Source organism: Poecile atricapillus, chromosome 2, assembly GCF_030490865.1.
Source record: "Poecile atricapillus isolate bPoeAtr1 chromosome 2, bPoeAtr1.hap1, whole genome shotgun sequence".
NCBI classification, from domain to species: Eukaryota; Metazoa; Chordata; class Aves; order Passeriformes; family Paridae; genus Poecile; species Poecile atricapillus.
The window spans coordinates 22,899,611-22,925,161 of record NC_081250.1 but is presented as its reverse complement, the minus strand read 5'-3'; the positions used below and the strand labels follow the sequence as shown (position 1 = coordinate 22,925,161).

Genomic DNA, 25,551 nt, shown 5'->3' with positions numbered 1-25,551 from the left:
CCAGCCCGTGAGGTGGCAGGAGGGGGTTCCTTTAGAGAGGTACTGTATGAGCCACACATACCACTACACACGTTTTTTAACCTGTACCAATGATCTCATTACATTCTTGGTTTACACAATTGAAAAAACCAAGAGCTAAAGCATCTACATAGGGTCTTGTCATCTACACTTACCACATGTCAAGGCAGGTGGAGTACTCTGTTGATCCCAGAAGGACATCTGGAGGCCTGTACCACAGGGTTACCACTTCATTGGAATATGTATGACTAGGAACTGATTTAGCTCTTGCAAGACCTGTGGGGTAAACACAAATAAATTCATGTAAACAAATCAAAGAAATAGTTTGCTGTACAGTTACATTCTAAAAGGATATATGAGCATGTGTCACATAATGTGACAGGCGTTTGGCAAGAGTATTTCTCTTCTAGAACTGGAGTATTTTACTTAATGGTAGCATCTATCATTAAGTAACCTGGCTAAACAGAGCTGTGAATATTGTGAAAGTATAATAAAATATGTTTTCCATAATGACAACCACAGGCCCAGGAGAGATGCAAAGATATACTGTGGTATACCTATATAAAAGACAAATAGACAAAGATTTTAATTGCCATTAGCTGCTCATCCTGAGACATGAATAGTCTTCCATTTCAGTGTTATTTAGAAAAAGAAAATTAAAAGGAAACTCCCAGACAAATGATGCCACAGATGAGATTTGGCTTCTTAGGAAAGCCTAGGAAACCTTCAACAGCTTACACTGCAAAGCCCAGCCTGCTTATTCAAGTTTACGTTTGAAAGCTGTAGACACACTTACATATTACCATTCAAATAAATATTAATATTGCAGCAATACAGCAGAAAATGGTATGTGAAAAATTCCTCTCTCTCAAGAATTGAGTATTGGCAGTGCTCCAATTTCAGAAATCATTTCAATAAAATCTGTGGCCTACTAAAGATATAATATTTACAATTATTGTCTTTTAAGCTTGTCAGTCATTTAAAATAATTCAGATTACTACACAAGCTATGTAAAAGAGAGATCATCATATGCTAAACTGAGAAGTTTACAAGTATATTTCTCCTATAGAGGACTCTCTCGTCCACAAAATGGAAAAAGATCTTCAGGGCTAAGGTGACTTTTCCTCTATGGGCCTGCAAGTGCTTTTTCCAAATTATCTGATCCTAGCTACTGTCTTGAGAACATCCACTTTCTTTCTGGGAACAGTGGACATGCACAAGTAATGGAAATCAGGAAAATACTTTTTTGGGTGCTTTTTTGTGTCTTCCTGAACTACTGGTTTCCTTTCAGAAAACAAATGGAATTACTATAACAGAATGTCATGTTTTATACCTTACAGAAACAAAGAAGGGAAGTCATACATTTAGAAAGAAATAAGCAACATGAGAATTCCCAAAAGAGTGCAGAAGAGAGTCCTTTGCCCCTTTCTTCTTAATACACTAGAAAAGCTATTTATGAACATTTACTGTCAGTGAATACATCTCCATAGCAATGATGGCCAATTTTGCCAGCAGATTGCATTATCAGCTGATTATAGCAATTAGACCAGTGTAGGGGAATAATTTGAATTGTACACCATGATCTCTTCCTTTAAAAATTACATTTGAAACATGAATACCTAATTTTTAAATTTGCAGACCTCCATTTCTTTAAGGTTTGTGCACTTGTCCATCAGCTTGATGAGCAAAGACAGCCCAGGGTTGGACAGGTACAGCCCCAAAGAGACCAGAGAGGTCACACCATGTGTTCCACAGTGTCTCTGACTCCAGATTAAGGTTTTTGCTTCTAGGGAACCAGAAACTACCATCAGCTGTAACTGGTGAGCAGTTCTTATTCCTGGCACACAGAACCATTAAGAAGCCTGAGTTTCTGTGAATCTGTATTGCATGTGAGGAAACTGAAATAGTATTCCTTGGATTTGTGGACATGGACCTACTACTATTAAGCAATATAAAAATTATGAAAGGATTTGAGAAGACTGGATGGTGAATGATTCCATCCTTTTTGCCTGTCTGAGCCCTCCCCATTAGGCTTGTCTGAGGAAGACTGAATTTGTTTGCAAATTCTAATCTCCTACCAAGCTTTCATAGGAGAAGAGGCCTAACCAAGTGGGGGAAAGGCTTCTTGAAGAAGCAACATCATGTATTTTGGGAAAAAAACAGTCAAAAAATTTTAGAGCTTGTGGAATGACAGACAAACTCAAGTTTTCACGACACAAAGCCGTTGATCCACACATTCCAGAAATCTCCCATGTAGAGAGAAATGAGTATACAAACTTGCCATACCAGAAATCATGCTGCAAATAACACCATAACCATGCTCACCAGCCAGCTTCTTCCACTTTACTGACAATGGGGCTTTGCAGGTGTTACAGTCAGCCCAAGCACAGCTTTCCTCCTCTCCTGTGACTGTTCAGCGTGGAACCAGTCCTCCCCTCCTGCTGGGAATGTCCCCCCTGCTATTTCCTCAATATATTGCTTCTAGATCTCCTCCTCCTCTAATCCATCCCAGGTTAATAAAAATCCATCTTATTTTCAAATAATGGCCCTTTTGGACTAGTCCCAGCCTGTTGGACAGCTAAATGTTTTTCTTTAATCCATTCTTCACTCCCAAAACACTATCAAAGTTTCATTTGAGGTTGGCTGCTGTGCCTGATTTCTCAGTTATTAGAGGATCGTTAATGGAATTGAGAAACATTTAAACAAAATCTTAATTTCTAAAAGCAAGCTGGGGCCATACATTGGTATCAGACAGCACCACGAGGTTAAGAGGTGTTCTAGTTTGAGTTAAACCATGTTTTAACTTGTGGCCAATTTGTTTCCTAGTTGGCCACATGCACTGCTTTGGAAAGTAAATGGAAAAACGGAAAACGGGAGTGAGCAACCAAGGGAAATACTTACAAAAGCTAAAATTTGGAAGGGGAAAATTTGGCACAGTCCCACTGTTCAGTCAGTCAGTCAGTCACTCCCCTTGTGCAGGATTGACAGGACCTGAATCAGGCTAATGCCTCAGAGGAGCTGCTTTCTCACAGAGAGGGAGCAACCTTTGCTTTTTCTGAATAATTCTCTGCATAAAGAATGCATTTAGCAATAATGAACACGTTCACTCAAAATTAATGCAAAAGTGTCTCACTGTGCATGAGATATGAAAAAAATACTCTCATCTTTCAGATATATTTACAATCTAAAAAGAATGCTATCAAAATATATATGTGAAACACCAAGACACTACATTTCTTGTTTTGATGGTCCTCATGCAAAGACATGATAGTTACCAGGGTTCTTTAAGATATCATTCTGCAAGAAAACTTGCTACATATTTTATACCCCTTTGCACATCCAAATATGCTTACTCATGCAAAATTTATTTAAGCACATCCTTCAAGTGAAAGAAAACTGAAGGGTAGGATTAATTAGCACAGCACGTTCGATCACTTTCTTTAAGGCTTCCCTGTCTGTTTCCATGGTTACACTACAGGAAGAATGACAATCTCATTTAAAAAAACTTATAAAAAAGCTTATAGGGGATCATCAAAACTTCAACCTTAATGGCCCATGTGCATAAAAGCCAAAAGGTAAGTGGTAGATCACCAGGTGAGGACACAATATTTACATATTGCTGCCTGAGCACTCTTTTAGCCTGGGAAGTTGGAGGAAGAACCTCCTGACAACCACTGAATCCCACTCCAACTCCTGGGTCTTACAAAAGATAAAAGGTCAACACATGTCCTACTGTTGCAGCCCTATTTTGCGAGAAGGAATCCAAGGCAGATGCCCAGTTATTAAAATTAAGGCTGTCAGACCCACTGGGGAACTTGTGTGTAATTATGGGAAGGACAGACACTGTTTAATGTTCTCCAGGCACTGACTTCTATGACCATTCTTTACCCAAAATGAAAGAAGAAATTGTTCTGATGCATTACATACTGCAAGGCTTGCACAACATCATCTAGCTGCTCTGTGGCACAAACCACAACTAAATTTTAACTCATTCATTAAACAGCAGCTCAGGATACCCTGGGAAGCCTGGAATTTAAAAGACAGAGTATGTTTTTATGTCCTTAACACAGAAAATCCCCTGCTGCCTCTTACTCTGAACTTAAAGAAAAAAAACACCTTCCTTTTTAAGAAGAAATTTTCTTGCTTGGTAAACACAATTGTCTCTGTTTCATCTGGTTGAATCTTAGACTCAGAGGATGTATCTGACTTTACCTAGGATCAGTTATTGACAAAACATATTGCACTGATTTATCACTGTAATTTTTAAATTGTATTTGGCTTTTACAAGAGGCTGTAGCTACATCCAGACTCAAGACCTATCCAATACACACACCTTTGGCTCCATGAGCACAAATATTAATATTTGATACCTCCCTAGCTGCAGGATAGCTTCCTAGTCGGCTTCATATGACAATCAGGAAGCCTTTGTTCACAGCAAATATGATTCTGCAAATGAGAAAACCAGTCACGTCTGCAAAAACAAAGGCTTACCAACCATGTGCATGGTTTCACTTTCTATTGTACCTCAAATGTGTTTATGATTGTATGTAATAAATGCAGTTTATTATTTTGATTTAGATATATTTAACAAGGCTCTAGAAAGCATGCTAAAAAGTAAGGTGTTTTTCTTGTTGCTTTTTTTTATTCAGATTCTTTACGCACTTCCTTTTTTAGCTTCCTGTTTTGTTTATTTAACAGTTACTTAGTTTGAGGCAAATGGCTTATTGAACTATAAATATGAGTCAGTAATAATATTAAAATTTTGCTAATGTATTCTGCTGTAGATCATGAACTGTCAACTTAACCTATTTACTCAGCTACTTGTTTTCCAACAGATGCACATTTATTCAGTAAATACTTGGGTGACAACAAAAAATAAAAAAGTAAAATGGATGGAGACACTGACACTGCTTCAGTGAAGCAGTCAGCACTCTAACCCAGAAGCCAGGTCTTGGCAATCAAAAGTGTCCTGCAGCCTTTAGGTTCCTCTGCTGTTTATCTGAATGCATCTGTCTCCAACATGAAGCTTCACCAGAGCATCTGAGTCAAATTCCTCTCAAACAAGATAAATTGCCTACAATAATCTATGTCCTGGTCCTAATATAGCCATTAGCTGATGATAGTACTGTTCATTTATAAAAGTTACTCACAATCAGAGAGAGACTAATTAGGATCTCAAATTAGTATTCCCAAAATGCACTTGAGCAATGACTAGTCTTCCAAACTGGACTGCAGGAGTCAGTTTTCAAGCGACAGAGAGAAGACAAAAGGCATGTGTGCCTCTCAGCCTGTCTGGTTTTTCCAGCTGTTATCAGCTGTTGCAATAAAAGATTATTTTTCCCTACAAGTCTTATCTCATGTATGTCTTCAGACAATCACTTACAGTAACACTGACGATAATTATTCCTGTCTGTGAATAGGACTCAACTGTCAGTTGACAAACACAAGCTACAGAATGAGGAGACACAGTAACAATTTTCCTGCTACCAGAAAGAATGACTGCAGCACTCTTGAAAAGTGTTTGCCCATTTCCAACATATCCAGCATCATCTTTTTCATCTTAACCTCTCCTCTGCTCCCTGTGCCTCCAAAAGGATCATAGGGAATAGAAAAAAAGGATACAAGAGAGAGCTCAGCTCTTGGTTGTATAAGATCCCTTTGGTTAATTTGTTTGAAAGCTATCATAGCTATAAAGCTGTTTATTTCTTTGCTTTAAAATCCTTATAAATAATTTCTGATATATTTTGAAAAAAGGCACACTGATTTTGAATGTGTACCATGACTGAAAAATTCATTCCTTGTCTATAAGCAGGGAAAAGCCACACTAAAAATTTGGTACTGTGCAAAAAGTGGTACAGAAATATGAAAGAAATATACACTCCACTTTTGACACCAGAAAAATTTATCTACCGCCATGGCATTCTGGGTCAGCATGAATGTGTTCAAAGTGCCTCTACCAGTCTGGAAGTAGAAAAGTAACAGTGTGGGCAGGAAAAAAAAAAAAAGGAAACAAACTGCATCAACATTATAAACAGTCACATAGATGTAAAAGCTATCAGGACACAAGGACAGTAAGCAATTTCACATCAAAGAGAACTTCTGCATTACAGAAAAGACCTGGATTCCTTATGGACATGGTATACATGCCCACAATACCCTTAACAGGTGATTGATTTAAGACCTGCTTTCCAGATTCTGGATTTTTACATAACAATTTGTTGTTTCATAAAAAAGCCTATGAGATGATGATGCTCTTTATATATGATACTATATACATATAGATATATGATATAAATGCCCCAGCAGGAACACACCACTGTGCTAATAAGGCTGTAAGTGAAAATGTCAGAATTACTCATTTCACAGTGAAGTTATTAGATTTGAAGCAAAGAGTTAACAATTGCTGAACAGATGGTTTTAAATTGGAAAGATCTGCATAGTGCAGGGAGGAAGTTCTAGAAAGGACAAACAGGCAGAAAATAATTCTTCACTGAAAATGAGAGCTAATACATCTCAGGATATTTTAATATTACTTGAAAAAAGAAAGAAAACGAGGAAGCAGCTATGAATGAATGAGCCTAGTCAATACTGGCCAATTATTTGTGTTATAGTAATAATCAATTTTAAGACATGACTAATGAACTCAATAAAGGTAACAGAACCACATTCACACAGTTTTGAGGTATAAGTGTTTCATTGCCATTAGGATTTTCCCCTAACAAATCAAAAGAACCCAGAAAAGAAAAAAAAAAAAAAGAAGATATTCAGGAGAACAGTGCTGTATGGAGACAAATTGAGAGCTATAGATGTCCCATTTGGTGAAGCATAATAGCCCATCAAGCACCAAACACAGAAGCTAACAGCCTACTGCAGGCTATTGTGTTTGAAACTAACAATTTACTGTGATCTCTACCTTTACAACTAAAAGCAGGACAAGCAAGGGTCATTTCTGGATGACTCCATCTGGCATTCAAGTAAAAATGAACCAATCCTTTTCAGCTGGTAACTGGATAACTTATCATTTGATAGGTACTTGACGCATGCCATGAGACAGGTTAAATACAACATAGCAGTAAAGAAATAAATATGCTTGCTCTCCTTACCTTTTTAAGAAATTCATCACACAGACAAACTGCCTCCCCCTCTACCCAGGTGCAAAGAGAACTGAACACATACCAGATGCAACTCAATTGTATACAGGGCATCAGTACCATTAAAGTCCTTCTAGTTTCATGTTGGATGAAACCTGACAGCTGAAGAACTGTTTAATAAGCACACTTTGGTGCTACTGCAGTGATTCACAGTCATCCTCACAGAAACACAAAAGCTAAGTTTCACTGACACTTTTACATTCAAACATCTAATCCCAGTTGTTTACCCTCAGGTAATTTTGTTTCTCAACTGACCATACTACACTGAAGTGAACCTGTGCAGTGCTGGACAAAAGGCAAAGCATAGCTACTGGGATTTTGCTCTGTGGAGTGATTTGTTCCAGTGGGGTCAGTTTTGTTGATCTATCATGTCTTATCTAGATGGAAAACATTTGGACAACTTTGATGAAGAGCATATCTCAAGTCACGGTCAGCTATTAAAAGTCTAATCTAGTAGCTGCAAATTTACTTGAACTTGTCTAGGATAAGTAGTTTAACAAGAATAGGGCTATGTGGAAAAACAAGTATTTGAACAATATTAAGATCTATAGATAAACAATATTTTTGAAAAGCAGAGTATTCTAACAAGTATTTTGTTTATAAATCAAACAACTCTGCCATTTGACATTATCCTGCATGAGTGGAATCTGTGAATTTGAAAAACTGTCACTCCATGGGTACTGAGACCACCAACTCTTACAATGCAAGGTCTGGTTTATGTATAAATGACAAAATTCCTAGTATCCACCAGATCCTCGCCCCTATACTGCAGAGCCAGTGCAAGTGGGTTTGACGTGCCTCCTATCCAGCCAAGCACACATCCTGTGTCACCTTGTCGTGGTTTTAAAGCAGTAACTAAAAAAAATTACTTATTTCTTGCTGTGAGATGTGGATTAGAAAAAGAGCAAAACAGGCTTAAAACTTAAAAGGAATAAAGAAAGTTTATTAACAAAACTACAAGAATAAAAACACCAGAATAAACTTCCAGAATACTCTTTTATCCCCCACCCCATGACACACCTGAGCACACATCTCTACGCTGCAGAGTGCAGCTGCATTTGGCCCCTCATCCACCCTCAGCTCATGAACCATGGCTGCCCTGCCTGGCACAAACTGTTCTCTAGAGCTCATGGAGTTTAATCCCAGCTGCTTCCAGTACCCGAGCCAGACTATTTATAGATAACACAAGTATTTAGCTGACTTTTGTCATTGCTACAATGTGTTATCTCATAACTTACATATTCCCTTAGTAGGTAAAACACTGTCTTGGAGCTCTACCAAAGAACTCCAGTACATTTTGTATGTGTTATCACATCGGTACATACATTCACATACTAGGTAACACTCACAGCATCTAAAGCCACATTTGACTACACAAGCTTATCAGAGAAATCAGAGAAAAATGGTCTGAAAACAAATACTGGTGCAAAACTAACAAAACTGGAAAAAAACCCCTCAATTATATAAAAGCTTTTTTAAATACAAAGAACAAAATAACTACAGAATAACTTGAAGATTTCACTAATTTTGAAAATTGTTTCCACTTTGCTTTCAAGAGTGAAGCCAATAACAAAATCTGTATAAACACTGTTGCTTCTGGAAAGCAGTATTATAAAGCAACATCTAACAACAGAAATCTCTTGAGTCTCAGATTCACCTGTTCAATTGAATTACTCCTCAAAACTCATTTAATGTATATGTCATCTTAAATTATCTGAATCACAAATCTTATAAGAAAACTTATATGTGAGAGACATTCCAATATGCTTAGGTCTAAATTATTATTTGACTTTGCATCAATAATAAGGCATCCATATTCCTGCAGAGCCATCTATTCAGTTCTTAATACAATTTTGTCAAAGAAAAAGAAGAAATTAAAGCAGACAAGTTCATTTTTAAAAAAGTTACATTAGAAGGGCATTAAGGCTATTCCTTAACAGCACAATTCTGGAAATGTGTAGTTAAAACTCAACTGCTCCTAATGCAGCATTTTTCTCTGAAGTGATAATGAACACTAAAATGCCACTGCCAAAATGGCAAAGCTGGAGCTACACAACCCAATCTAGTCCTTTATGTACAGATGTAAGCCTACCAAGTCAGCAGAACTGCAAAACCCTGTATTGTAACTAATAAAACAAGTGAAAATTTATTTATTCAACCTGGGGACAACGGATGTACTTCTGAACGCAGTGTTCAATAAAAATTACTTGTAGATTGCAAGCAAAGGATCCCTATTAGTACTTTGACCACCGACAAACTACTACTGCCATACTGTTATTGAAGCATTCCATGCTTAATTTAAACCATTTATTCTATCAAGTTTGCATGTGTGAACTGAGTGTTAGTACACATAAGCGTGTCTCATTTAGTATCACAGCCTACAACCTGTGTAGCAAAGCTGGTGGTAATCCTGAGCACTGTGAGACGAATGGGCAAAGAACTGGCAAAATTTCAAGAAGCTAGCAACATGCATTTGTGTTTATAAAGTACATTTTAGTAATCTGCTGCCTTTTTTCTTATCGCTCCCCCTGCCTTTTTTTGATTTATTTTTTTCCTAAGGTCTACAGACAGGTCAGAGCTGAACCAAATTTCCAGCCTGCCAGACGAGTCCAGAAATAACTTAAAATAACTTAAAAACATTGCAATGACATATGGTTAAAAGCAAATGTAGTCACAAAAGCAAGTAAATTTGATGCCCAAGTGACTTAAAAATTGCTGCAATAAGAAGGATATGAATATATTCATGGCTGTGGGTGGGAATAAAAGACATTACATCTGAAAATCTCCTCCTACTTTATTCCCAATGACCACACAAAAAAAATTGCTGTACAATTTGACACATTATGAACCAGAAAAGGCAAAGGTGGTACAACTGACCTTGGAGAAGGGCTTGAGGACCTTTAACAAGGTGAAGCTCTAACCTGCCATTCTCCCTACCATGTAAATCAGAAGTTACTCAGCATCATTTTCTCCCCATGCAAAGCCTTTGTTAATGTTCCCACATCATCCAGACAAAGCTGCTGATTCCCGATTCTCCCACTTTTAAGTTTTTTAACTTTGGGTTTTTCAAATTATAAGACAAAAAGGTCAAGTAAAGTATGGTTATTTGTAATATACATGAAGGTAACTACTTGGAGTTATCATTTATTTGTATAGTTTTTGGAAATGGAAGTTGCTGGAGAAGTGTAAAGTATTGCTAAGACAAGCACTGCCGGATCACTTCTAGCTATCAAGGCTAACTGATGCAGGGGAAACTCTCATCTTAATGCAGGTAGTCCTGCAAGCATGATTTTAATTTATATCAGGACGAATTATGCATCTATGAATATATTAATACAACCAGCACTGTGTCTTCCAGAAGGAATGAAAAAATTAATGCATAAATTATTAAGAATTACCTACATAAAAAGTGACTGTGTTGCAGAAAAGTAAGGTTTTAAACTGTCTGAGACAAAACAAATGATGTTATAAATTACAGAGCTATCATTTCTTTAAAATGCAATCTCAATTATGGAATTATTTCAGACTGTGTTAAAGGCACATTTCTCTTAATGAACTGCCAGTTCTGTTCACATTAATCTTTTTCTTTGCATATCAATATTTTTATTCTGACTGATGGCTAATTTTTTTCTTCTTTAATCCACACCTTTCCCAGTTAACCTTTAATATCTACCTAGCTGATTATTTCCTCTTAAAATAAATCTGCATAACTATTAACACACTAATGACATTAAAATAATTTTAAAACTTGGCATAATTTTTTCACTATAAAATACAGTATGTTCTCTTAAATAAGGAATCATAAAACAAAATCATAATCAGACCAAGATAGAAAAGATAGTAGAAAAGAGCTACTTGGAGACCTGTATTCAAAAGCTTTACCATGAGCAGTACATTTTTTCTATAGTGTTTTTTCCTTGTAACTACTGTAAAAGAAACAAGCAAAGAAGCTTCAAAACAGTAAAGTTTTAATGGAAGTTTAATATTTTAAATACAGGAGCTTATAACTATGATAATCAAAATCAAAATCATAATCAAAAGAGTATGGAGAGGTGTAGGAAGAGAAAATGCTCTCATGTAAAACTGAGAGAACATCACATGTCTGAATAAGGCTTTTTTCAAATAAAACAATATTTTTTAATACATCTATATAATAATCATATAATTTTTAAATACATCTACAGATATGGATGGATGGACGGACGGATGGATGGATGGATGGATGGATGGATGGATGGATGGATGGATGGATGGACGGATGGATCTCTTTTGTACAGACAGCTGATCAGAGTTTTCCATGGCTTTTGTGCCATTGTCACATAACAGTCTAATTCACACTTAAGTGGGCAATACAAGGGAAAAAACCCCCATGATTATCATAATAACACAGCACTGAGCTAGCTGCAGTACAGATGACATTCAAATCCCATGTTCTTCTTAAGCACAAAATACTGAAACAGATTTTTCATCGCAGCTGTTTTAATGGTGTCATAAACAACTTCCTTTATTACTCTTAATGGATAATTAAGATGCTTTCCTCCTATTTAAAGGCTTGATATAACTCTCACTTGTAACAATAGAGAATTGCATTGAACCCGAAGTAATCTGAGATGCATTTAACAGGAGACCCATTTAGTGAATCACACCAATCTCCAGGTCCTCCATGCTTTTTAAAAAATAAAACATTCTCCTTTTCAGTCAATAATCCTACACAGTGCTTCTCAGTGGGAAGAGCTTAAGTTACAGCATCTGCTTTAGTAAAAGCTGAAAAGCATCATATTTAAGAGAATTTTAATTTCAATTGTTAAAAAGCAATCAATGAAGACTGTCATGGACAAAAATACAGTAAGTGGCTCTACTTTGTATTAACAATTGGCAGAGAGAAGTTAAAGTCTTAGTTGAATACAGAATCTCCCTAGAGTTTTTGCAATTGCTGTCTCTAGACAGTAAACCCATGTCAAATCTATTCTTTCTTCATAGACCATGAAACCAAATTTCTGCCCATAAGAGATTCTTCCTGCACTGACACTCACATGGTAATTTTTTGTATAGATTTAACTGGTACCTCAAGAAAACCATCAGATCTATGAGGCAAATTAGATGGAGATCCATGATGAGAACAACAAACCAAATAAATAGGAGAAAAAAGAAACATTTCCAGCAGCACTACACCACACCTTCTCCTGCATCTTCACCTCTGAAACAATTCTTTCACCCAAATGCCAGAAATCAGATCTACTCCTTTGCACTGCTGTTGTTTGAAATTTTCTGCCACCTCCCCATCTCCCTCCCATTTCACCACAGGTCTGGGCATCACAAGAGAAGGTCACATGCATAGCATATGAACCCCTTGCTCCCGGGAGGGAAAGGGAAGAATGCAGCTTTGGCTACTCCCTGACAGCAGCCAGTTATATCATTAGAAACTGAGAAGGAAGGTCTGGGGGTAGAGGGAAAGCCTATCATCCTCGGAAAAGCAAAATAAATGACATGGTAGCCTGCCACAGGTCTCTGGGTCCACACTGCCCACAGCTTTTGCAGCCTACATTTTTCTTTCCTCCAAGAAAAAAAGATTTGAAGGTGCCATAGCTACCAATCAGCTCTGCTCCTAAGCTCTGGCCTTATGTTCCCTGGATCCAGGAAATGTGGATAGCAAGGGCTTTTTACCCTGACTCAGTAATAGCCCATCGAGGCTATTCCAGACCAAACACACACAGTCTGCTCTGCTCTGCTGCTCCAGCCCCAGCTGCCACTCTAAACAGCAATGGCAGCTTCTGGTCTCCATGGAAAATGAGGAATTTACAGCTCAATGCAAAAATAACTGTACTTTATAAAGAGCTGCAAGCTGACTCAGGTTTAAGCAGTTTGGGGTTCACTTTCCAGGTTCCCACTTCCTTTTTTTCAATTTCCTCACAACATTGTCACTGAAGTCATCTTCGTTTCTTGATATTTAATACAACTACAGTCCTCAGAGAAAGCCATTACTATCCTTCCTGAGGGGTAAAAGAGCCAAGTCTTCAGATTTCAAAGGCTATTATCAGAAAGGAACACGCTGCACCTGGACTAACAGCAACCTCCTACAGGAATATGGGAAAGAAATGTCTTTTCTTTCCAGGTTCACCTCGGACAGGGTGTTAGAGGGGTCTGTGGACCTATGTTTGGGGTAAACTGCTTTTCCTTAGCAGCAGCAGCCTCTGGTAAGCAGCACCCAGACAGCTTCCAGCCCTTCTCTAGAGCCTGCTGTGGAGGGCAGGAGCTGTGTCGGGTCAGCTGCCTCAGGGGTGACCGGGCTGCTCTGTCCTACAAGGCTCCCCAGATAGGCTCACCGAAAGCCAGGCAGCCAAAGGGAGCCAGCCCATATAACTGGAGGCACTCTCAGAGGAATTTTGTTAACGATTTTGTCAGGCTTCACCAACAATATAACACCAGCTCTTTGGGCTCTGAGACAACTCCTTATATCAGCATCTTCAAGAACTGATACTCTGTGGAACATTTACACGGGGAAAACATCACAGTTATCCATGCAAGCAATCTTTTATGCTATTCAACTTTTCATATGAATTTTATACAGTACATTATAAAGAAACCCTTGTAGGATTCTTACTGTGAAGGAAAAAAAACACTACATTTTTTTTCAACTTGTCAACATAGCTTTAGCAATTTTAACAGTAAGCTATACAGGAATAACCTTGTCCCTCATGACATAGTCCTGTCATGCTCTCCACAGAAAAATCTATATGGAAATGCATGGAAACATTGTCTCTAATACTCAGCTGCAATTTCAAACTGCAACTCCATTGAGTATAATTCCCTTTATTTTAATCCTCAAGTCTCTTTGCTCCTGCTATCTATTATTAATCATTCTATGTATCTAGAAGGATGCATGGTTGAATCACACTGACTTAATTCTTTTACTACATCAGAGGACTTTATATTAAAAAAAATCTAAAAGCAGGACTTTCACCATAATACAGACCTCCTGCAGATCCTTACTCATCCAGAGATCCCCAAAGACAACAAAAAGCAGTCAAGAAAAGCTTCAGGGTCAGTGTTATTTGAGAGACTAAATTAAAGACATTTTCATGAAGATGTCATGCTGTTTTTCCTCTCCAAAGCCCATTCCCACTGATGAGAAAGAGTAACTCATACTGCAGAAACAAGCATTAAAGTACTAAGTTCCTGATGCTCCTTGTCACTCACCTTGCAACACTAGAATTTGTTAGTAGTGTTACTGCAGCTTGAAAATTTTTGTAAAAGACTAAAATTACCAAAAATAGGAGCCGGGATTGGGAGGGAGGGGAAGCATCTATTCAAGTCTTTTCTAAATTTTTCAATTTAGAAAATTATCAATCAAGTTTTCCAATCCTTGCTAGTGATACTCAAGCTAGCAATACTTCTAGACACGTTGTTCCATACTTCGAAATTGTACTTTGTATTTGTGTGCCTGCTACGTAGCTACCTAAAGTAAGCAGGTGCCTGCATAGTTTATACACCCTGTATTGGAGCCATAGCACAGAGAAAAAGGTACTTTAATAAAATAGTATATAATACTATTTTATACAATATATTATATATACTATAATAGTACGTTATACATACTAAAAAGAATGGCATCTAATTAAAAGATGTGATTACATAGAAGGTCCTTGCACTTACAATAACTGCACAAGCCAAAACAGAGACCAAACAGGTCTTCAAACTTCACATTCACCCACTTCATGCAGCTCACTTCTGTTGCAGGTCTAACAGAAGAGATGAAAGGGAAAGGCAGCTGCAGGGAAGATTCACAAACAAGAAATTCCCTGAGAAACAAACCCCAGCAGCAGGTTGATCATCTCAGAGGTGAAGCAGGCCAAGGGCCCTACTAGTGACTTGGCCAGTTTCTGTCACAGCCTCAGAAATGCTTTTACTGTGTCACATGCTAGTTTACACACATAAATGTTTTGTTCTCAACACACATGGCCTGATGATATTCCCAGTGCATTGAAAGCTATGTAAATCTTTTATCAGAAAATATCTAATAACAAGTATAACTATTTCTTTTTCAACTCAGAAAGCAAAAGACTTTTTAACTAAAGAATATGTAAGATCAATTGTGCTATGATCAGATTAAAGGTCCCCATTGCTCCTGGAGGTGTCAGAATATTAGATTGCTAGTAGCTCTTTTCAGAGAATAAGAAACATGGCATGAAAGAGTAAATCCTTCTGGGAAAGTCCCACACAGAAGGTGGAACCCACCTCCCACCTGATTATTGTCAGCTATTTAGGGACTTGATGCTGGAGTTTATTAAGTATGATAATCTGCATGCAAACATATTTGATTAGCCAATCTTGATTTATATCAGCATATAGAATAACTAAATACCAATATCCAATCATTAAGAAACAAAACAAAACAAGCACAATATTTACTGAGCCACAGAACAACACAAGAAGGAGAATTTGCTTAGTTCAATCTGCCAGACTGTTCCAGGCGTAGTCCACTAAGGGAAGCAGAGATTTCATAACATCTCTGGGCTATTCCAGTGCTGAAGGATTTTCATACCAAACATTTCCTTCCTTATAGCCAGCTGTGTTTCAGCTTATGACCATTATCCCTCATCCTGCCACTGTGCTCCTAAGTAAAAAGAACCACCATGCTCTTGATAACCAACTCTTAAGTCCCTGGGAGACTGTAGAGCTCCTCATCTCATTACAGAAGGCAATCCCATGGATCAAACATGATTCACCTTGACTGAAACTGGCACTTTCTTCACACCTACAGAAACTACTTCCAAAAAGCCTCACCCCATTATTTTCTATGGGATAGTGGTTGACCAAGCTGCAGTACTCCAGACCTTCTTTCTTGCCCTCCTTGCAAATGGGTAAAGCAATAACCTTTCTCCAGTTATTGGGAACGTCTCTCAATCAAAGTCTGTCAAAGATCACAGAGAACAGCCTGACAGTGACATCAGCTGGTTTTCCCAGTACACTCAGGTTCATGGTGTGACTCTTGGGTTTGTCCAGGAGTTGGATTCTATGATGCTTACGGGTCCTTTCCTGAGGTCAGACTGACAGGCCTGTCATTCCCCCTACCTTCTCCAGACCCAGAAGGGTCCCCTGACCCTTCTTGTAGATGGGTTTCACATTTGCTAACCTCCAGGCATCTGGGACTCCCCAGCTAACCGGAATCGAAGATAAATTATGGAGAGTGGCCTGATGAGCTCTTCTGCCAGCTCCTTCAGTACCCTCACATGAATCCCATCTGGATCCACAGACTTGCGAGTGTCTGAATGGCACAGGAGGTCACTAACTACTTCCTCCAGGATTGCAGGAGCTCTGTTTTGCTCTCTGTCCATGCCTATCAGCTCAGGGGGTTGGTGCCCCTGAGGATTACTAGTCTTTCTGTTGAAGGCTGAGGCAAATTTCTTACAGTGTTACTCATTAGAGGTTTAAAATACTTTATTTCTACTTAAGACTGATATATGCAGGAGGGGAAATAAACAAACTCAGACCGCCAAATTCACAACACAGGATCAAAAATAATTTGTGCACTTCATTCCGTAAGAATTCCTAATATACTTTACTTTCCTCTGGAATTTTAATTAGATTTTAAAAAGAATGAAGGTATAGTGTTCAAGGACTATTTTTCATAGCAACAATTACTCAAGACGTAGTCTCTCCTATTCTCAAGAAAGCCATTTTTTATAGGTCATCCATTTTTAATTTGATAAAGCCTCTATATTCTGTTCTCCCTTTTTCATTTGACCACTGAGTCTTCTCATAAATGTTCATTTCCTAGCAGCTAGAGCACAATGAACAGAAAAGCAAACTGCTGTTCATCTGAACAAAGACACTCCCACACAGTGAACTATCTATGTCTGGGAGTCCTGCTATAGAAAACACATGCCCACAGTTATTCAAAGATTCCACTTCAGCCGCAGTGCAATGCACTGGCAGATATGAATAGCCTTTCTTTTACCTTGTTTATTCAAGAACTGTGATCCACTAGCCTACTTCTAAGTATTTGATATCCTACAGTGAAGAGATTAAATAAGCCTGACGCCAAATGAAAAACTTCAGACATGATGATGATTTTTTTAGTAAACTTAAGAAACCAAAATCTGAAGGTCTTGTCCTTAGAGACTAAAAGGCCTTTGCTCTAGGATTTTATATTTATTATGCTAGCAAAGGCAATCCTTTCTCTAACAGAAACTGATTTCTTGATAGGTTCTCTCCTGCCTTGAGTGCATTTGAAAGCAAAGCAACCATCTTTCTAATTTCCACACGGCTCCTCATGTAATTAATCAAGTATACAATCTAAACTGACTTCCTTTCCAAGCACATTATTGCAAATCAGTCATTTGTGGGAGAAAATCCTAAAGAGAAATAGGACTGTATTTCAGATCTTGTTTAAGAAGAGTCTTTCATAGTGGGAAGGTAGACCATATATAATAATATAGTATTTAAATAAGTTAAATAATAATAATACAATAATAATTGTATACTGCTATCATAATACAGTATTTAAGTAAATAAATATGCACAGGGGCACACGGAAAGCACACAGGTGTGCTCTCATTTCTCATGCTTCCAGTGAAAGAGGTCATGACCTTTCAGACTTTAACCTCATCAGTTCTCGTTTTTCATCTTGGTTCTCAGAAGAGAAATTTAACCCATCTGGTTTTCAGTTTTATGAGGTCATGAGCCATGAAAGAAAATCAAGCTTTTTTAAAAAAAAAGGAGATATATAATCTCTCTGTGCATAAGAGTAGATTATGCAGATGTTTCTGTTATGTCAAGGCAAACTTAAAAGGGAAAAAATACACTCAGCACAATATTACACATTCATGTCTCTACCACTGTGTATTTCTTTCTGGTTCTACTTATATATTCCTAGTCCCTCTATGAAAACCATACACAATGGTCAACCTTAAACTGCTGCCAACACAAAGCTGTGAAAATCCAGCCTTTCATGTCATCACTGGGATATTTAGCCTGGTGCTACAATGAGACAACAATTTCATCAGAAGTGATAGACAGTCACATTTTCTACTATAGCAGGGCACAAAAAAGCATCCCACCCTGTCCTCTGCGCTATGGCAACACCAGGCAACACAACCAGAGAGTCAACTTACATCTGAGCTGGACATTTGTGACCAGTTCACACCTCCAGCAATGCATTTAATAGTGCTGGTGAAAGGCAGGTTCTTTTATTTTTTTAAAAAAGGCTCAGCAAAAAAGTTTCCTTCTCCCCAGCCACACAGACCATAGAGCTTCAGCAACACACACCATAGGAAACATTTTACATACAAAAGAGTTTGAGAGATTTTTTTAGGGTTTTCAGCATTCCACAAAGCTAGAGAACTTGAAGAACATTGTTACAATCCCCTGAAAGATTTATAATATGGGATACTTGGAAGTCAGATTAGTTCATAGGGTTCTATACATGTAAATGATACAACAAAACTATTAAACAGCACAGCACCTTCATTAGATGGTTAACTCATATTTCACTACAAGAACACTGAATGATGCACCCGTTTCATATCCTTAAGAGATGAAAGCTCATAGTAAAATGCAACATGCAGGAATGGCTTTTTAAAGCATTTATTTCAAAAAACAGCAGGTTTTGAAAAATGACAACAAAAAATCATACACAAACAAGGAGTCAATTGCTTCTAATACTATTTCTCTAATTGCCTTACAATCTAAAGGCCAATCAAGTTCTTGTGGACTGTGTCCACCTTAAGTCCTGTTCCCTTCTCCAGCATAGCAAATACACACTGAGCTGTTAATTGCAGTAACGCTAATTAAAAGACAAAACCTCACGACTACATTAACAGTGAAATTGCCAATTAGCACACAAGGCTTCCTCATTATTGCTGCTGCATGAAATGTGAAGCATGATGTGGATAGCAGACATAAAATAAAAGACATTTTTAAAAAGCCAATAGGTCACATTTTCAGCTTACTTCAAAAGTGCTGCTGGAATCAGTAACTGAGAAGCTGACCTACAGGAAAGAAGGAAATTCCTACAACCTTTTGTGAAAACCACTAAAGAAAAATATTGCCATTTTCCACATCTGCATTCACAATAGTTTTCAGAGGAAAGAGTACTTGCCTTAGTGTAGCCACTAGAAAATGGCTTAAAAATTTAAAAAATAGGCCAAAGGCTAAGATTTCAGTGGATAATTTATCCTGACTTTATACTCCACTAAAGGCTTCCCCAGAAAAAACTAATGGATACTGAAAGCAGTCCAGGTGATGCTAGTGTCCTCTCTTCTACAGGAGGAACACTTATTCTTGTGTCCTTCAGTCTCTTTCAATGACCATTTAATGAAAGTTAATCCAGATCTCCACAATCCTAGAGCTGCTTCCATAAAATGATTGTGCTTTTTATACAGTCTGTATTTCCTCAGGTCTCTCTCTACCTTTTTTCCTTCCTTTTTAAAGGTTTTTAATTCTAATTCAGAGGTCTCATGGTAAATAAAATGGAAATACTTTCAGCATTATCTTCCTTGAGAGAACTGGAGTAGGTATTTGTTTTTCACTTGCTCCCTTTTAATCAAGAATTTTGTTGACCATAATCAATTTCTTCACTCAGGAGAAAATGTGCCATTATCTACAATGAAGAAGGTGTGTCTAAGGAATAGGGTGGGAGGGGGTGGGGGGGAAGAGAAGTCAATGGAACCATCTGTCTTGACATTCCTAAAACATTATAAGAGACTTGTAATTAACTGCTTGCCTACCAAAGTCTGCCAGCTTTAACTCCCCCGTGTCACTGATCAGAAGGTTCTGTGGTTTCAGGTCCCTGTGCAAAATGTAACGCTGGTGGATGTAAGACAGTCCTCGCAGCAACTGAAATAAAAATAACTGAAAAAGAGGGGGACAAAAAATGACCTCTGTTAATATTTGCATATAACCACAGGTGATTTCTTCACAATATGCAGGGTGGTTGCACATTGCAGTAACATTGTGTCAGAATTCCTCCCAATCTGGCTAATTCCCACCCAAATTTAACACAATGAAATTTCCATCTGAAATATACTTACTTTGCAAGGACTAAACCCAGCCTCCAAGCCCTACCATGTCATCGATTCAATGTGACTGCTTTAAAAAGAATGAGAGTAATACAACAATGTGCAGAAGGCACATAATTTCTACCAAATTATAATTATATTCCATTTACCCATATGGCCTTAGAGATTAGGTGGTAGCCTGAAGACAGATGTGTATCTTCACTAATTATAGGAAACAACAGTACAGGGTGGATAGGGATGGGGAGATAAGGCTGGGGGATGGAAAACTGAAGCTAAGACAAAGAAATTAATAGTATAACAATAATGCCCGTGTACCCAAGGAAATCTCCAAATAAAATAGATTTTATCTTCTAAGTCTATTTTAATGGGAGTTTCCTATGTATTTTTCACTAGGAAATAATAACCCTCACTGAACCTAAAGACAACTTTTGAAACCTACTTGCAGTAGTCTTTAAAGTAAATTTAGATAGAAACCTAACTCACCTCCTGGTTTCTTAGAGTCCTTCCCTGGATTCTATCAATGCTTACTCCTAAAACTAAGCATTACTATTGTGTATTCTGTAATTTATAATTATGAACAAAGAGCTGGATGAAGAAGATCTTTTGTGCTCCCCTTTTCATCTCCTGCATGCATCATTCTCTCGCACCCTTTCAGACACTTGCTGTGAAGGGCTGTGTTAACCGTCATGGGTTTTGTCAATACAAAGGGTGAATGAACTCCCAGGAGTTTTCCTTGCTGTTATGAAGAACCTATCCCAATGCAGAGACCCTTCCTTCCACCTGATATATTTTAAGAAATACTTCAGTTCCTAAATGTGAGCACACAAACCCCCTCCAAAGCTAAACACGGAGGACTCAAGAGCAGATATGGACTTTGTGTCCCACGGCTCAGAGGACAGTGAAAAATGCTCTCTAGGAAGATGTGGAAACCACATCAAGGATTTGGGAAAAGTCAACTCAGGCACACGAGAATTTCTAATTAACTTGCAACACAAGCATCCTATTCACTGATTACTGAAGTGAAGAGACATTATAAAAAGGGTTACAAAATCTGATTATAGAAGAGAATAAAGGCTGACATGAAAGAAACAGAAATGTCATGTTACTGAAGGTGAAATGAATTTAATTGCGTTTCATTTTTTTCCCTGAGTGCAGACACAATGCACTCTGTGTTTAGCTATTTAGCCAGGGCACAAAGAGCCATATCAATCACCTTCTTGCCAGGGCTGGGTCTAACAATGTGCTGAGGAAACCTAAGAGCAAAATACAGAAACAAAGAATAGCAGGAAAATCATAAGTAACATGCACATTTCTTTTTGAATTGTGGTTAAAGTGGAATTCATGGTACATAAAAACTATTTTAATAAGAGCAAGAAGCAGAAATGGCTTTCATTACAGCCCAAAAATATCAATTTAATTCTATTAAATTGCTTCAGAATAATTAATTTTTTAAATAAAAAGATGGGGAAAATAACCCATTCGCTAGGCTAAATCAATGGCATTTAACTTCAAACATTACTTCTAAATAAACAAAGAAATTTCAATTATCATGGTAGCTTACAACACTTAATCTTTATAACTCAAAATATATTTATTAATGTCTTTCATTTGGCTTTAGTGCAAAGATTCAAGTGATTTGACATAATGTGCTAAAAAAAATGCCCAACAAATTCACAGCTAAACAGAATAAACATCTGCTCTTGAGGACAGCTTTGGAATGTAGTTTTATTCCAAACTTGTAGACATTCTGTACTCATTAAGTACTTCCCCAAAAGTTAATTAATTCACTCACACCTCCTTGGAGGAAGCTCATGGAAGACAAGGGAAAAAAACACTTCCCTGAATTCATTATAGGGTAAACTCAGATATTGGTTTTTTGCTTTCTGTTTTTCTCTCCCTCTTTGTTTTTATTAGGTAATATTAAATGTGAAAAGATGTAAGTGAGCACAAGCCTAATATCTGGCAGCAAAACATTCTGCAAACCACAGGCCCTTTGTGATTGCTTGGGATGAGAAAACACCAAGGGAGGCCTCTCAATTTCCAACAGTTTCCCAGCCCACAAAAAGAAAAGATGAATTGGAAAAAATGTTTCTGATTCCTCATAAAACACTTCTGCCCTCTCACAATCAAGTTCCCTCTCCTGATCTTGAGGAAAACCTTCTCCAATGAACTCATTTTCCTTCCAGGTTATCTGCATTACCTTCACAAGGACATAAAGGAATCCTAGATGAGTTACTATCAATCCTTACCCATATACCCAGTCTGCAATCAACACCTACTATACCTCCTATCACGGTCGTACTCTCATCTTACTTGCTCCTTTCTTCACCTCACTCAATTCCAATCACTATAAAACCTCAGCCTCAGCCCCCTTTTATCAGGGGGTTTTGAACAAGCAGCTGAACTGCCATTTCCCAAGGCCCCAGGATGGCAGCTGGAGTCAATGGCAAATTCAACATGTATTTCAGCAGGTTGGTTGTGATGGTAAAACCAACACAGGCTTGTAGCTCTTTAGCTTTTATGTTAGTAATTTTAATATTTGCATGGTCACACACAAGGCTGTATAGGTATTGAATAAACTGCAGTAAACAAACTCAGACATCATTCACTAAGATATCATTTGTGTACAGTTCCTAGCTTATTAGAAAAAACAAAGGTTTTGGCAATAAAGTTACGATCACAAAATGACAAAGGTCATTGTGGTGAGAGTTGAAAAAGACAGAAAACAGGGCAGGGATTTGTCCCTAGAAGTCAGGTTTTCAGCAAAGCTTAATATTAGGAAGCTCAACACTTAACATTCAGACAAAAAACCCAACACCTGTGGCTTCAAGTCTTGCTTCTTTATTATAGTCATTAAAAAATACCTTTTTTCCCCTGACTGTTATGCAGCTCTCACTCTAATGAGCAACATATTTTAATGAAGACTCTTCATTGTCAGCGAGAAAAATGCATGCAGGTCAAAGCTAATTCAGGGTTTATGGACTGTGATATTAAAAGAACATTAGCAGTTTTTAAAACTTACAAGAGAAAGCCCTCAACTCCACGAAGGGGTGAGTTAACACCCACCTAGTCTTTCAAGTGTAATGCCTGGAGAGCCATTTGAGCTATATGCAACATTTGACCAAATGCCCAAAGTTGTTTTAAAATATAACATTTTCTGAGGGATTTGTAGCTATCTGGATAAATAGTCTGGCTTTCCTGGTGTTTTAATGAGTCTGGGTGAGTGTACAACCTAGAGCCTCACATGCAGGCATCCAGTGGCTGCCTGATGGCCTTTGTGCTGCAGAACACTTTGCTATCTATCTGCTGGCCTCTGAACGAGCTTGTAAGTTAGACACTGACACAGGCCATGCAAAACACATCTAAAGGGTGGGATTGAGAGCAGCTAATGCTGTCTGACTCAGGTTCAGAAAGCTCTTTCCAGTTTAATGATGAAGGGGAACACACACGTACAGGTAACCTGTGTAAAGTACTCAGATGACTCCATAGAGTTGTCCTCCATTACCAGAGGTGGTAGAGAGTCTCTGGCAAAGGATACTGGGGTAAATGAAAAGCAGAAATTTCCCTAGGGATGCCGAGGGAGATTCTCCAGAAAATGTACCATTTGACTCTGCTGAGACACTGAAGAGCCCAATGACAGAAAGGATGTTCTCCAAGAAGACAGAATAATGATGCCTGTGGGGGCCTTTTTAAAGTCTTTCCATAATGGCAAAGAGGGATTTCTAAATTATTTTCTTCATTTGATCTCCCTTAATTCATGTTGTGTTGTGGGAATAGAAGACCTGGCCCTGGATACAGAAGTAGAAAGCTACACAAAATTAGTAAGCTACAAAGAACTTTTTAGTTTACAGAAGATGCAGAAAACTCTTGGTTCTGCCCTTTTGGCAGCAAAAGACTGCAAAAAAAGGCTGAGATAATCTGAACCAGGAGCTAACATTATTTCAGAAGAAAGATGAAAGCAAGCCTGAATTAATGTGTCTTTCCTTTAGCAAGCTCATACTGCTCTCTTAGTATAGTTACTTTTGTAACATAATACACAATACAGCACAAGCTTTGTAATCATCCATCACTGATTACACAAATGCTCCTGCTTGCTCTGTGTATAAAAGCACACTGTCTGGGTATCACACAATCATCTGAATTCCCAAATGTGTATTCAGCATCAATTGAATCATATTTAGTCTTAACTGGCCATCAAATCTAAAAATACCAGTAAAAGAAACTAAATTTGAGACATCCCATCTCACACTTGCAACCTGTGAAGTTCTCCCTGTCATCCAGAGGACAGTACAGGCTTCTGTAAATTATTAGCTATTTAAAAAGGCAAAATGAGGTAATAAATCACCACAGTGCCATCTCACAGCCTTGGAAATAAACACAACCGAACACATTACTCAGTTCCATTTGGGTTCACTAGACTATTTGTGAGTTTTAGAACTACTTGCTTTAAAACATTCACATTAGGAATAAACTACCTGGTAATGTGTACTATCACAGAAGCAATGACAAATGTCTCTCTGTGACTTCTGCTGGCATGTCAAAAGCTCATTGAGCACAATCTGTTTTATCACTCTGTGTTAGCTATTCATTTCCCTCTTCTCAACCAGGATAATAACCATGAGATAAAATCCAACTTTTTACTTCTATGAGCTGGGGAAAAACTGCACTTTTTAGGCCAAATCTTTGTCGACTCTGTTGTTTAAATTGTCGGAAGAAGTTCCAGAAACAAAGCATTTACTTGAGACAAATTTGCATCCCCATAAGTAAAGAAAATCTGAATAAAAAGTTATTAGCCATTTGAATCTGCAAGATTTTCAGGCTCATAATAAGATTTATCTCACTAAAAGGTTTCTCTTATCTGTCTTCCCTGGAATCAACTGATTCGTCATCAACATTCTTTTTGTATCCAAAAAACATTTAAAACCTTTGACTCCAAAATGCATTTATAAAGGCCTCTGACTCGCTCCTGCATTTCTTAAACAAGAGTCTGACCAAGGCAATGTCACACAGAAATACATATGGCACAGCCACTGGAAATGTGTATCACATCATTGCTTAAAAATGTATATACACAGATTTTTCCACTTACTTCCAGCAGAACTGAAAAGGAAAAAGATTGGAATGTGTTAATTTGCTAACTTCTATTCTCTTTGATGCTCTTTTAATCATTTTTTTGTCCCCTCTGGGTACTACTACAGTAATTTGCAATGAGGAAGGTGTGCTTAATTAACTGAGTATAAAGACACTCCCTTATGATCAGTTATAGCCGTCTGCTAATGTTCAGTAAGTGGAAGTCTCAGGTTTTTTTCTTCTGAATGGCAAAAGTAAAAATAAATTCAATTTAATCTAATCTGCTTTTTTAC

At 37.8% G+C, this 25,551-nt stretch overlaps 1 protein-coding gene across 1 annotated transcript in view; it reads right to left on the bottom strand.

The window, feature by feature from the left end:
• Positions 1–25,551, bottom strand: part of CDK14 (cyclin dependent kinase 14) — a 316,030-nt gene that overhangs the window by 135,316 nt on the left and 155,163 nt on the right. The window contains exons 8-9 of the mRNA XM_058833227.1: positions 19,898–20,021; positions 174–294 (exon numbers count right to left, since the gene is read on the bottom strand). Coding sequence (XP_058689210.1) covers positions 174–294; positions 19,898–20,021 — 245 coding nt within the window. The remainder of the gene's footprint in view (positions 1–173; positions 295–19,897; positions 20,022–25,551) is intronic.